The sequence below is a fragment of the Lycium ferocissimum genome, unplaced genomic scaffold, assembly GCF_029784015.1.
Source record: "Lycium ferocissimum isolate CSIRO_LF1 unplaced genomic scaffold, AGI_CSIRO_Lferr_CH_V1 ctg10955, whole genome shotgun sequence".
Lineage (NCBI taxonomy): Eukaryota > Viridiplantae > Streptophyta > Magnoliopsida > Solanales > Solanaceae > Lycium > Lycium ferocissimum.
Genome location: NW_026713574.1, coordinates 1 through 15,101, shown reverse-complemented (window position 1 = coordinate 15,101; position 15,101 = coordinate 1). Strand labels below are relative to the sequence as shown.

The 15,101-nt window shown below is 38.1% G+C and overlaps 1 protein-coding gene across 4 annotated transcripts in view; it reads right to left on the bottom strand.

Moving 5' to 3' along the window:
• Positions 1-15,095, bottom strand: part of LOC132041616 (uncharacterized) — a 30,723-nt gene extending 15,628 nt beyond the window's left edge. For 3 of the 4 annotated variants that reach the window (XR_009411173.1, XM_059432313.1, XM_059432314.1), the window contains exons 1-4: positions 14,685-15,095; positions 8,658-8,969; positions 7,660-7,839; positions 2,904-3,039 (exon numbers count right to left, since the gene is read on the bottom strand). Coding sequence is in view for 3 of the 4 variants with exons in the window: in XM_059432313.1 (XP_059288296.1) it covers positions 2,904-3,039; positions 7,660-7,839; positions 8,658-8,969; positions 14,685-15,031 (975 nt within the window). In the remaining variant the exon portion in view is untranslated. Of the gene's footprint in view, positions 1-2,903; positions 3,040-7,659; positions 7,840-8,657; positions 8,970-14,684 lie in introns of those variants that run through there. The other variant, XM_059432315.1, reaches the window with a different exon arrangement.
• Between the last annotated feature and the right edge of the window lie 6 nt (positions 15,096-15,101).

Genomic DNA, 15,101 nt, shown 5'->3' with positions numbered 1-15,101 from the left:
AATCTGCCGCCAAGTTTGTTTGCCAAGAAATCATTGTTATCTATAGCCTCTGCAGCAGGTAAGCCGTTAGCTGTAGATTAAGCGACACAAGAAACGTCAAGGCCGAGCACAGCTAGGTTTAAGGTAATTCGTGATCTACTAGACAAGCACTCGAAGCGGATTAAAATACTTATTTAGATGAGAAATCTGGAAAACTTATAGAACATTACCAAGAATTTGTATATGATAATCTTCCTCAATATTGCACCTTTTACAAGTATCAAGGACATGATCAAAATAATTGTCGTTTGATCCAAAAGAAAAATATAGAAAATGAAGAGGAAGAGGATAATCGAAACAGTGACAAAACTGTAAGTGATAGAGAGTAATTCCAAGGGGATTTGAGAGAATATTTAAATGAATGAAGAGGAGCTGTAGTAGCTCATCATGGTGTAGGCGCTACAGGTTTAATAAACGCTCTGTACCACAAAATTCCGGGCAGCAATCAGCTCTTAAGGAAAAAGAAAAGGAGGGTGTTACAGAAGCGAGTTTAGAGGTTCTGCATGCTGAAAAAGGAGCTCATGCCTATGGTCTCTATAAAACAAGAGACTAGTTCATCTTTGAATAGAGACAAAGTTGTTGTGCAGGAAGGGGATGTTACATTAGATTTGGTCCCAGGAGCTTCTGCCAATGTTGATCAAGCACTAACTATAGTTCCTCAAATCTGGTGAAGCTTTGCAACAGAGAAGAAACAGTGAGAAGGAATAGGTTTCCACACGTGAAGTTGATGCTACTGGAATTTAATTGTTGGACGACAAGGGCTTGTCACACCTTCATCCATTGGAACAGATGCAGTTGTTAAAGATTCAGGTGGTAAATCTAAGGATAGTGAATTTACTATTGTTGAAAAGATGGGTAGGGGTAAACGTAAGTCAACCCTTTTCTGAGTAAGAGCGTTCAGTTACCATTCAATGTCAAAATGGATTTGGCCTCTTGTCTGATCCACAAGATAATTGCAATCATGCTATTACACCAGTGAGCTCTACACATTCTGCAGCTGGGGTACCCTCTCAAACAAAAGATGATTCTAATGCTTCAGTTGAAAAGCTAGACATTTCCATTGCCTATTGATGGACAAAACAGTGGTTCAAGTAAGAAGAATCTATCTGCGAAGTCCACACGATGGGCTGATGAAGTTGAAGAGCATGGTTTATATGATGCTACTGGAGCATCTCCAGGAATTGAAAAGGAAGTTATTAATGATCCAATGAGTGCACAAAAATTATTCCTACTTAATTTCCAACATGGTTCTAGTGAAAATAATGTTTTGAAATTGATCAACAAGATCCAGGTGACACTATTAGGCAGCAACATGGTGGAAAAGTTTTGATGCCTACTCTGTCTTGTCCTGCTCTCATGAGCTTGATGTGGCACCTTCTCAAAATAATATTGTTGATCCAAAATTGACTACACCAAAGTCGACTAATGAAAATTTGGCATCATCTAATGGGCATGTAACTAGAGCTTCAACACGATCAAAATTAAGTCCAACTGCTACAGCTTTTATACCATCTATTAGCATGCTTGGAGCAGGAAAATGTGAGCTTCACTTGGGTTCCATAACACCTGTAGACTTACAAGAGTCAAGGGATCAAAATTATGCAAAGAAGCATGGGCAGATTAGTGCTTCATCTTGAAACCTACTGGGCAGCACCAACTGGTGTTAGCAGGTACAAGCAATGAAGTTGCAATTGTGAGTTCTAATGTGCAGAAATTTTCTATTCATGCCAAGAAGCTTCTTGATGCATTAAGAGTTCTAATGTTAAAAAGAAGATTTCTCTTCCTCCTATTAACACTAGTCAACAACAACATGTTGTGGGAGACAATTCCAAATAATTGGTTGGAAGTAGTACTTTCTCTCCAAAAAATTTCTAATCCACAAGGTGAGGACATTTTTGGAGGAAGAGGATATGTTAGATCATTGTTTTGCAAATGCAACTAGGATACTTCTCCTAGGCAACAACGCGGATACTTCTCCTAGGCAACAACGCAACAACAAAAAAAAAATCACGGAAGAAAGAATAATTGGGATGGTAAGGTGACTGAGGAGGTTGCTCCAAGGCAATTACCAATGCGACTTGCAAGCAGAAGACGTCAGTGTCAACAACTTCAACAAGATCCGATAAATCCAAGAAGAAGTCATGAACTACCAAGTGATTTTGGACAGGTTTGACAAGGAAGACAAGTTTCAAATTCAACAAGTTACACTATTTGGGCCATCCTTCTTTTTTTAACTCTTTCATATTTAAAAAGAAGTCTGAGGATGATAACTCAACTTTCTTCTTAACTTTATATTTTTTTCATTACTTAAGTATTATCATTTGTAATATCATTACAGAGTATGTTATAAACTCTGTTATGATCATAGGTTACTTAATTCGTTCAAGTTCTTATATTTTGCACGCTTGTTAACTAGTAAAGGTTCGTTGCCTCATTAGGATAAGTAAAGTAAGGCCTAGTCCCCTTTACTTGTACTTCTCCCTTTTGAGGATTTTTTATTATTATTAAGAATATAAAGAAGACTGCTAGACATATTGTCTAGTGGTATAAATTCGTTTAAAAAATATATATTAGCTTTTTCAATTATTATTTTTTTGTTTAGCTTCCTTTTGTCAATTTGAAGAAGCTCATTTAAAAGAAAATGCCCTTAATTGCTTAATGACTTAATGTTTCCAATTCTTTTGGCGATCCATGGAATGTGATTGGCTATAAAATCCAAGAAATCAGGTTCAGATGAAATCAAGAGGAAAGACCACCTAACCAACAACATTTCCCCTCCCAACAAATATTGAGGACCCTTAGAATGCAACTTTTCAGTTTGTCTCTACAGAAAGGAAAATTTTGATTTACCAGCAGCCACATACCTCAGTCAACCAAATACTAACTTTCTTCAGAGGTTTGACTATCAGAAAGAAAACTCTTTGTAAAAACTTTGACTGCAAGTAATCTAGTTTTTCAACAATTAGCAACCCCTTCTGCCTCTCAGTTGCATAACCACGCCTGCATGCAAAAGTTCACGACTTTAATACAAAAAAGAGGTGTAAGGGAAGGTGTAATGAGATAGGAATTTCAACAGAAAATAAATGAGGAATAAGATGAGGTAGGATTAAAGTTTTTAAAATTCAAGTAAATCATTGAGATAACTGTGCTAAACATAATGATTATATCATCATAATTACTATCTCAAGAATTAGGAATTTTTCCATACTGCATGTAGCTCAAACCCCATATGTAAGGAGTTCTCTTTGTTGTTAACAATCAATTTCAATAGAGTTCTTCTCTCTTCTTCTATTTGCACATTATAGCAGAACTGCACATTATAGCAGAACCTTTACGATCTTAGGGAAATGAGTGGAGGGTCCAAGACCTTTATAAACCCCTTTAGATATCCTCATATATCCCATTTGGAACTTTAATATCCCAACACCCTCCCCACAAGTGTATTGCAATTTTGGGATTCATGCATAACTCTGAATAAGGACTTACACGTCTATGAATGGACTTGCTAAAAGTTAGCTCTGAATGTGAAAGAATTTGAGCATTTAACCCAAAACCAATTAACCATAAGGTAATAGTAGATACAAACTTTATAGACTCATTAGTTTCCCTTGTACATCTAATGTAGACTTTGACTCAACAAGCAGCTTCTCCAGCTGGCGAGCGGCCTTATGAAACTAATCCTACCAAACTTTTCTTTATTTTCTATGTTTTACTAACCACGCTTCTTTCAGATGAGTTTCCAACGACACCGTATCTTCTTCTGCTGCTGATTCTTCTAGCAACTGTTTCTGAAGGATCTTCTCTCTTTTTTCCCATGGTAGTAGAGTTTGAATGTTGAACCCATCTGAACATGAATTTCTGGTCATTGTTTCAGAAAATCTAATTCCGATCATTCTTTTCAAGATATTAGAGTTTGGATATTGATATATCAGATGTTTTTTTTCTTTTTTCGAGTTATCAGAGTCTGGTTTGAGTTCCCTCTCTGAATGTTGAATTTTCTGTCATTTTTCATGAGAAGTCTATTTCTCGTACTTCTTTTTATGGTATCAGAGTTTGGTAATTGAGCCCCTCCTCAAAATATTAAACTTTTATCAAAAGTCTTCCTATAATCTTTTTCTTCATTGTAACAGAGACTCAGAGAGTCTCTGTAGGAGTTCCTCCTCTTTAAGGTTAATCTTCCGAGTACTCTTTTTATACTCTTTAACTGTCAATTCAAGCCAAACCAATGATGTCCTAGATGTTTGAGTCACCTTAACTCTTCCCAGGGGTGAGGATAGAATCTTTGCGTTATGTGCTGGAAGAAGCAACTTTTTTTGCTCTCAACTACTAGCTACTTTGGTGGAGAAATAATTCTAGCACCACTTTAGATTCTGGTGAGTTTTTTGAAGAATGTACTTGTACCTCATCGATTGTGCAACGATATTAAAAGAGTTTATAATGGTCTTCGTCTAAATTGCTCGGACTCTTCACTTTCAGTTTCACACTAGTGTCGACACGACGTGGGTATGGCTGTGGGATCCGTACCGTATTTGGTCAACCGATTTTGGGTACTTTGACCAAAATCGACTGAGAAACTTGGGATATATAAAATAGTTTTTGTAATCAAAACAAAATCTAAGGTAAATTTGAAGGAAATGGAGTACCATGTTATAGAAATTAATATGTCAGTACATTTCCTTATATCATTTTCTGGGATTCTCCTCTTGACCAATAATTTTCTCCTCGGAATACCTTGTAAGCTTTCCACATGATGTCTCATAATTTAGATATATAACTCTATTTTTAATTTAAATTATTTTTAGCCGAATCCCCGCACCAAAGATCAGTACCTGGATCCGTACACCCAAATCTTAAAATTTTAGATCATGAAGCTCGACCTCTAGATCCACACCCGTATCGGACATCCGCAGCCGAGTCGGGGCAACTAAGGTCTTCGTCGCTCCACTCATTGCCTCAAAGCTTTGGGTTGGATACTCATGTTCCTTCACATGGTATCAACGCTAAACTTTAGTTTATCTGTTTTGACAACAGATTCTCTTTAATAATTTATACCTCTAGGCTTCCCCCCAATTTAGCCCATCCAACCGCTGTCGGCTTTTATCTTTCACACTATCACACCAAGGAACTACTCCTCTTCATCTTGAGTCTCCTCTCTACTTCAGGTACATCGTGAAAAGGAAAATGTCAAAAGAGTCAAAGAAAATATAGAAAATGTTTTTCCAAAAATTGAAAGAGAAAGAAAAATCTTCCATCCACATGTAAATCCTAGAACTTTGTTAAGGATATTAAAGAATGAACTTCTTCATTGCTATGTGGATCCCAAGGGGTTAGACGCTCAGATTCTTTCACAAGTTCACTGTTACAGCACTATTCAATCGGTTGTTCATTATTGCAGTGAACTTTTTAGTATTTCTTGCAAACCCAATGTAAGGTCACAAAAATTCTCGTAATTAAGATTCGGGCAAAAACGAGTTTAGGAGAGTAATCGAGCTAGCCTCGCATGACATGCGAGCCCACCTAGGGTAGCAAGGGCCTCAGTATACGTGAAAATGCCTAAAGAACCACTTGGAAGAGGCTCCAGACGGGAGATAACCAAAAGGACCGAGAAGTCGAAGAGAGAACAAAAGAAAGAAAATTGAGCAGGCCTTGCCCAAACTGGACTTTCGGGTGGAAACAAAAGACCACCTGCAGTGGGGTTGCAGCACAAGCCTACAGGTCAGGCAAATTTTGCCACCTGTGTTTCACCAGGCAAATTTCTTGTATAAAGGGCATTCTGGGAGAGAGAAAATCATTTGTAAATTGGACCCAAACCTTCTAGAGGAAGCTCTGGGTCCTAAGGAGAAATACACTTCAAAGGTGAGTTTCTTGGTATATTTACGATGGATTAACACTCTTTGATGTTAATACTAACATTATCATGGATCAAAATCCATCGGGATTACTCCAAACTATTAAGAATCAATTTCAAAGCTCAATGTTATGGTTTGAACACCAAGAGATAAATTCTTTGCCCTATCTTCGAATATGATTATGGAAGCGTTTGGATAATATTTTGAAGTAGAAATATCATATTTGAAATGCCACAACTTTTTGAAATCAAGCATATTTGAAAATGTTGTATGCTTGCCTATCCGGTCAAGGGTAGATCGGACTCTTAGATCTTTGATGCATTACCAAGAAATGAGATTCAGCTACAAGCCGTGATTTTGAGAAATATGTTTTGCCTATCCGGTCGAGGAGTAGGTCAGACTTCTTGGATCCTTTATGCATTACAGAAACGAATTCGTTTCAGAGTGCCATGATTGGAGAAACATTGAAACATAGATAAAGGGTTGTGTATGCTATTGTTCTACCATTGGAACAAAGACAAAAAGGCGATGTACTTTATATGTAACATTAAAATACAGGTGGAAGGACTGTGCACTGTTCTGTCGTTTGCTAAAGTTGAATAAATCTAATTATGCCCTTAAAGATTTGTGCTTGCTTTAAATGTTTTAATAAATCGCATTTGCTCACTTGATTTCTCTCTCAAATTTTTTTTTTTTTATGACATGGGAACCCGCAGCCGCTACCCTTGGGTGCGCATAGGCTAAACCCAGCTCCTGTGCAATAGCTCGCAAACCACACAGGAGAGGTAACCCGCACTAGGCAAGCCCCGTGCGACGAGCTCGACCCAGAAGGCAAATCCCCTATTGTCGTAGGCAGGGGGTTTCGAACCTAAGACCTCCATTATGAAAGCCCCATGCTCAACCAACTGAGCCACCCTTGCGGGTCTCTATCACATATTTAATTTACATTTTAATTCATGTAACTCTTGACCCACCATGAGTGGCTTGGCTATGACATATACTGAGTATTCCAATACTCAGGCATCGTTTTCATGATGTCAGGTTTAGGCGTTGGCCAGGAGCAGCTTGTTAGGATCCTGATTCATCTCCACTATTGTTGAGCGCACTTTTGTATCGTGGGAGCACATTGAGCATTCCATTCTTTTGTATAGTCAGGTTAAGCCCGCAACTTTATTATTGTTATTCTTAAAGTGTTGTAGAGGCTTCATACATAGTGTCAAGTTATGTTTGGGGTATGGTATTCATGTAAGATTGCAATAACTTATATTTTTATCGCTATGTTTGAAGGGAATGTTTGGCCACTAAGGATAGCTTGTTATTCTTGATGTTCCAATAAAAAATAAAAAAATAAAAGACTTACTATTGTGCCACACTTTTGGAAGCTATTTTTTTGTAAAATAAATTAATGAATTGGGATACATGGGTGAGGTGGGCAGTTACTACACTAAATCGGTTTGCTCGGTGCAAATTAGCAGGTATCGGTACCGTGTCACGCATCCCATGTTAGGGCGTGACACCCAAATTGCTCACCACCTTGAGGTTGAGCAGATGAGGAGAAAGTCAAGAAAAATCATCAAGGCTATTAAGTCAAATATTCTTGTTGATTATTTGAAAGTAAAGATATTAATTGGATAAAGAATTAAGAATATTTTTCATATTTTGTACAGACAAAAGCTCCTATATAAGGAGACATTCTGTATGTTGTTAAACACCAATTTCAATAACAGTTTCCTCTTTTCTCTTCTATATCAGAAAAGTTATTTACACGAACCTGAATAATATGGCCCTGGACTGAGATGCACTCTTCCAGTCAACAGATATTGGCAAAGTAAGAAGATAATCAGTATTTAGAGCAGATGTCAGCCTCAGATCTCTAGCAGACAATTCTTCAAAGCCCGCATTGGAAAGCAGCTGAAGGAAAGCATGTTGAAAACGACTGGAGACAGCAGTTCTACACGAAATTTCAGATCTTAAGTCACATATAGTTAAGCAAAATCAATGTCCACTAATCTCATCATGAGAACACCAGTGTAAAAACCAAAAGCATATAATATTAGACACTGCAAGAGTTCTAATAGATATTTGCTGTATAGTTGTGGTAATTTTGAATTTATCATAGATCTCTTGCTTGAGCTCAACAAAGCACTGCTTTTAAAGTTCATATAGTTCTCATTTTCCTAAGGCATTTTTTAATAAATCATCAGTGATCTGTCCTTGTCTTTTGTCATGTTGCCTAAATTTGTCGTCTAAACCCATATCAAGTTTCCTAATGTTTCCTTGGCTTCTTTCATTTTTGCTATATTTCCATTATAAGACACAGATTTTAGACAAAAAAAATTAGGAAACTGGGAAATCGCTGACTTGTCAACCCCTACCAAATTAACACGCCCTTATGGTTATAATCAAACTTCGACTTAGAAGGCATCTTTCCAATTCTCTAGCCTTCAATAGTATAAATTTGTTCTTTTTCCTTTCTCAACAGTGTATCTTCATGCTGAATCAGTACTGCGCGGATCAAAGATTGGCAAAGAACTTTGAGACCCTCACGAAGAATTTCGATTGAGCATCATGAAATAGCAATTTCTGACCAATAGACAGTTCTATACATTATTTTGTTTAACTATAGGTTACCTCGGCTATCAGTTCCAGTGCCAGGTTTTAGAGCCTTTTGCATTCATTTTCTTTTGCTCGATCCTATATAGTGATGCAGCTTTAAGTAGTTATTGAACTTTATGATATTACACGCTACTATAAAAGATAGCAACATACCTAGACTCCTCAAGAGATTCGTTGTTGACAAATTTGAGAAAAGAAACATAGGGAGATGGAGATCCTGAGAATTGATTAGAACCTGAAGGCCATAGATTCTTCAGTTCCGTGTCTCTGTCATATTTATCCATGTTTTCAACCTTCTCCGCATCACTCGTGATAATGTCAGAACCCCTTGGCATGAAATCTCTTTCTTGGCCAGATGAAATCGCAGTACTATAACTACTACCATTGGTATGAGAGCGATCATAATCAACTCGCATTTCCTCTAAGATAACTTTGTGTTCAGCATGCAGAATCAGGTCCAGGCATCTGCAATTACAGAAATTATTTTAGCAAAAACCTGAAACTGAACACCAGAAAGCATTCAACAATTAATGCTTTTAAAAAAAGGAAATGATTTACACAACTATACAAGGGGTTAAGTGACTAGGATTCTATCTTTCATGAAACATACAATAATTTATGATGTGACGAAACAGAATTTATTCAGATGTCGAAGTCTTACGTTCCAAAACTCTTACTCGTGCTATAAGGTCAAATAAATTAAGTGGAAATATGCAGGCCCCTCGAGTAATATAGTCTAACTACAGCTATAACAATCTCCTCTTTTGCTCCACTCAAAAAATAAAATGGAAGTTTGGGAAAAGCAAGTGGACAATTGAAAGACTTTCTGAATTTAAATTAGTTTCTCCCAACATTTTTAGTGAGGGTTTTCTGTGAAGAAGGTTCAAGTAAGCATAACAAAAAATCATAGCTCGTATGAGTTAATGCGTTAACAAGAAAACGGCTTTCATCATATTATTTTCAGCAAAGTGAAATATCTCTCAGCTCTAAAGTAAATATTTACTAAACCACTTCTCTTATGTTGTATACTGTAGCATTTTGAGATCTGAAATACGTCAGTTCTACTTTCATAGTCTTGCAATCAATAAATTTCACCTTTTCAGTTTTAGCATGGTTTAACCATTAATAAGAATGATGAGACATAGCATATATGCTTATAAAAGCAGTATAGATCAATGGGAGAAAATCAGGGCCAAAGCCGGTTTTAGCAGACATGTTGTCTTTGGCCTCATCACCATGCCTTAGCTTATTCTTCTCTCCCACAGTAAGATATTAGCCCCTATCCAGGAGTCTACCTACTTCTAGAGCAGAACTCAGAGGAATTAGCTCTTTCATTTCTTTGACTGAAGACTTCTTCAAATCCTTCAAATTTTTCATTAAACTTATGCCAGACTTCACATGAAGGGTGGGAAAATAAGGTTGAGCAAACTAAATTATTAACTAAATAGTCCCTTTTGAAAATTGATACAGTATTAATATGTGGACCGAACCTTGAGGGAGTCCAAAAACAATTGTTAGTTTGAACAAAATGATTCTAATTTAGGATTTATGCAAGACCATCTTGACACATGTATATAGTAAAAGGAGTCCCAATGTCTACCCACATGTTAAAGTTGACAGTAGATTAGATACTACAATAGTTGAAGCCCATCTCTTGTAACCAAATTATGAATCTATAGTTATATACATCTTATGAAGGCCAAGGTAACTGGAGTCCTTTCTTTTTAACTCTGGACGACACGAATGTGCAGACCTGCAAAGGCCACAATATCATAAAAGCCCAATGTACGTGTCCGTATCATCTACACCATGCGAACCATTTCATGATCATTTATACGACCCCGAGCGTACCTGAGTTCTAGACAGGGGATGTCCATGCATGGGCCTCAGACTACAAGCTACGACCTCCATGTTTCGAGCCCATGGCCGCTCATGACTTTTCCTTTCATCGAGTCCAAAGGGATAAGGTTTAGAGTCCGGACTACCCAACCATCCCTGAGATAGTTGGACCACGATCTTGCCCAAACAAATCACGTATATGGAACTTGGACTCTCACACAATAACATATGTCTTAGAATGATCCACGACTATCATACGTACTTCCATGAGGTCTACTTACCATGCCTTTTTGCATGCATGAGGTCCTGAACATCCTTTGTAAAGAATCTACAGGCCCTCACGGACGTTCGGCTGCATTAAATATCAAAAAGAACTGCAAGAATGGAAAATATCTGGGGACATAAATTGGTGTGGGAACATCTTAGTGAAAATGGATTCCAAAGTTTGTATAGAATATCTTGCCAAAGAGACTTAACAACCAACAAATTAGGGGACACAAGGGGGAGAAACTTTTTGGAATTTGAGATTTAGAAGGGGTTTTCAACATTGGAAGTGAGTGAGTTTCAAAGATTGATAGACTTACTTCATAGGCAAGTTAATGCGGTGGATAATCCCAATGGGTGGAGGTGGGGGTTGGGAAATAATGGAGTGTTCTATGTGAATTCCTTGAGGGACTTTTGTTTATGGAGGAGGTTCCCATGTAATGCAATATGGGTTCCAAGTATGCTGAGGAAGGTGTGTTTTCACTTGGCTAGCCACTAGAGGGGTGATATTGACAGTGGAAAATCTTAGAAAGCGGAAGGTTGTCTGCGTCAATTGGTGTTACATGGGCAAGGAGGCGGGCGAGAATGTGGACCACCTTCTTCTACATTGCGACTTAGTATGAGATTATGGTCGAATATGTTTTGAGTGGTTTCGCACTCCTTGGGCAATGCCAAACAAGCTGAAAGATTTGATGTTCAGTTCGAAGAGTGTGCGAAGGAGGAGAAGACGAAGGGCTTGGAATATGGTTCCACTTGCGTTGATGCGGGTAGTATGGATAGAGAGAAATAGAAGATCTTTTGAAGGCATAGAGTCGAGTTTCTCTCAATTGAGGAGTAGTCTCCGCTCCCTTGTTTTCTTTTGGTGTAAACGGAAAGTTCCTTTTTGTATAGATGATTGGGTGGAGCTTGTAGAGAATCATATTTTGTAGATTCTTGACCTTTTGGCATATCCCTTGTATACGGCCAGTTTGGCCATGTTTATGAAATACTTGATTTAGAAAAAAAGAATGCAATAAGAATTATGCAGTCATCCATAATGACAATGTGAGTTACAGGAAGATCTCCTAGGCCGATGTCTATAACTTTTAAAGATCCTAGAACATCCATAAAAGACTCTAGATCTTCCATGTATTCCTGTTTACACCAAAAATAAAAGAAAACAAGGAATTTCATCTTCATCTTCTAGGTAAAACTACACTTGTCCTCAAAACATCTTTGCTTTCTTTCTCTCCACACACATCCTTGCAATTCCTGATCTTTCTCTTCTTCATTCATCTTCTCGTACTGTTCCATTCTTTCTTCTTGCAATTCCTGATCTTTCTCTTCTTCATTCATCTTCTCGTACTGTTCCATTCTTTCTTCTTCTTCGCAAGTTGTTATTTGTCTGTTTAGTTGTGGGCAAGGGTATTTGCCATTAGTTGCCACTAACTCTTCTTCAAAGGGGTCAGTTCTTGTCTTACTTATTGGCTTCTCAAGGATAGGCCCAACAGACTTGAATTGGGCCAACATATCTCGGCCCAACATTTTCTTTCTCATATTGTCATGCTTCTTTACATTTGGACCATTTAAATGGTCATTGCTCCGCGTGTAGGTGCACGTGCATTGGCACCTGGTTTTCTAGAAAAAACTGGTGCATATGAGCAGCTCATTTTAGGTGATTTCTGAGTTCCGTCTCCTCCTCTGCACAGGCAGAGCCAGGGGGTGTCTAGGGGTTCACCCGAACCCCCTTCGGCGAAAAATTACCCTATATATACAAGGTTAAAATTATTTTTTATGTATATGTAGTAGATGGTGAACCACCTTGGTTTCTTCCTTTGTTTAATCCTTTATATTTTTTAACCCCCTTGGTGAAAATCCTAGCTCCACTACTCCTCTCTCTGCACCCAACCTCCACAGAAATCTCCAACTTCTTTGAAAACGTTTTGAGACCATAACTGGAGTGGTAATCCTACAAGCCTGATCCATGCATGTTCCAGACTCAGATTTTGGAAGAGTACCTGACGTCAGTGACCACTATTGTAAATGAAGTTTATGGGCTTTCCAATACCAATCACCTTTCACAATGTGATCTGCTATCGTCTTTGAGGAAAATTCAGAGAGAACTATTTCGGCCCATCTCGTAGATATTTAACCCACGAATCTGCTTCCAAATGCTAGTAGTGCTTCCAAATGCTAGCAGTCCAGCGGCAATCTCCGAGAGTGTAATGTCAAAGATCTCTTCTGGGAAGCTGCCCACTACACTCCTGGCCAGATGTTCATTTTGGGTTTGGCTGGTGGCTCCTAATATGAGTACTGCACCTCCTTTTTGTTGAACCCTAATTGTATTCATTTCTCTTGGTGTCCATTTATTTCTCCTTCCTAAGTTTTTCTGTGAACAAGTGTAACTGCCTTCTGGGTTGTAGCACTAATGAAGTTCGATATCTTAACTGCAGCGTCCATCCATCCCCTAATTAATGCCCTCTCTAAAATGATGATCACCGCTCTCCTCTTACTTTTCATATTAACGATACTTATATATCGGCCAAATTTGTTAAAGTTCCTCGAACAGAACAACTCGGAGAAATGGTCATGAAACTTCCACCTTATAATGGAATTTTCTTAAGAGTGTAAATCAGCCACTCCACTGTCTTCTGGCTGAAACTAGTTCCTGTCATAATTTTGCAATCATGTTCTACCCGATCATAGTTTCGACTCTTGATTCATTCCTGGTTATGTTGTAAGATTTGGAACCCACCGCAAAGTATATTGTATTATCTCCCATGCTTAGCGACCTGATTAATTCCGGCCAAGACTGCCACGAAAAGCCTCTCCAGAAGTGTGAAATCTAGGAGGGTTTCCTCGGGAAACATGTCTGAAAGCATTTTTAACTTATTCTTTTAAGTATAAAAGAGTAAGCTTAGGATATGGTTATTTCTAGTTTGTTATTGGCTAACATTTCTAGTTTTCCATGCACAATGAAACTGTTAGGATTTTTTTTAGGACAGATATAAGCAACAAGGTTTAAGGATCATATTCTCCATGGGACATGTAAGCCATACTTTCCACAAATCATACGGGCCAACTTATTTTAGTTGAGACCAAGTCAGTGAGGAAGAACTAATTGAGGTCATTACCCCATTCTTTTGAATAAGGCTCCACCACCGCTCCATGAATTCCCCTACTTCTCAGGGATCAGACTCCATTGTTACCTCAACTATCACCTACAAAAGTAATGGGTAGTTGGATTCTTCTCCACTATAAACAGGAGCTTTAGCACTCTGAATAGGCATCCAAACAGAGGACGTCTCCTCTCACATACATACAGAATACTACACTTTCATAAATAGACTGGAGAACAAGCAGCTATTACCGTGAAAGGGAGCTCCCCAACTCTCCATTTACAAAGGCCGGACACAACACCGCAAGTCTTCCACTATATTACTCTTTCCGTATCATACCGACTGTTTCTCAAGAAATATGATATCAATAAGATCTATATCCCCTCTCTGGCCTTATTCTATATTTCTGTCTTTTTATATTTCTCGTACTTATTTTATGATTTTATTTGCTTTCACACTTTCCCTGCCCATTCCCCGATCAATTGTAGAATATTTGGATCTAAAGCATCCATGTGATGGCCAACAGTTGAGCTGTATAAATTAAAATGGTTTACACTGTAGGGAAATGCTTATTCAGACCATAAGATAAACTAACAGGCTGATAAAGTACTGAAGTAGGATTTTCCCAATAGTAACTCCTTCCAGAGGCGAATTTAGAATTTCTAGTACATGGGTGCACTACCAAAAAAAGAGAAAACAAGTATTAATAAAATACCAATTTTAGAAAATATATATATAAAATATCTAATTTTGCTGAGTTCACGTGCCACATAATCTCCCCTATAAATTCACCCCTGACCCCTTCCCACCGATACTCTTTATTAGGAAAAAAAATGTTGGGTATGCAGTACGTCAACAACAAACATGAAAAATTAGCATAACGCATTCGCAAATAAAACTTTTTTCCTCAAATTTCCTAACGTGAAAACAAATGAAGTGAAAGTCATTGTATGTAGATGGAAAGAGAGGAGAAATTTACAATGATAGATGACGAAACTGATGGGCTTCATCGGGTGAGTTAAACATAGTTGTAGTGATGGCATCCAGCAGCTGTGATTTAGAAGCGGCAATATATCTTTGCCTGGGGACTTTAATTCCAGATATTCCATCATTCTCAGGGGTATCATCTGAAGTGTTACTGCTAGGTTTTGTTTCAATAGGACGGAAATCGACGGTCGGTGGCTTGGATTGAGACTGTAATTCGGACAAGCCAAGAGGTGATCTTGTAGAGCAGTTAGTGACGTGACTAGTTGCTGTTACGAATCGAGAAAGCAATAGACATGACGGCAAAGGCAGAGTAGTGCTGTGGAACATTTGCAGAGACATGGGGAAATTCCACTGTTTTGCATGCACCGGATTCTCACCATTCTTACATCACCCACCTATTTTGAAGACA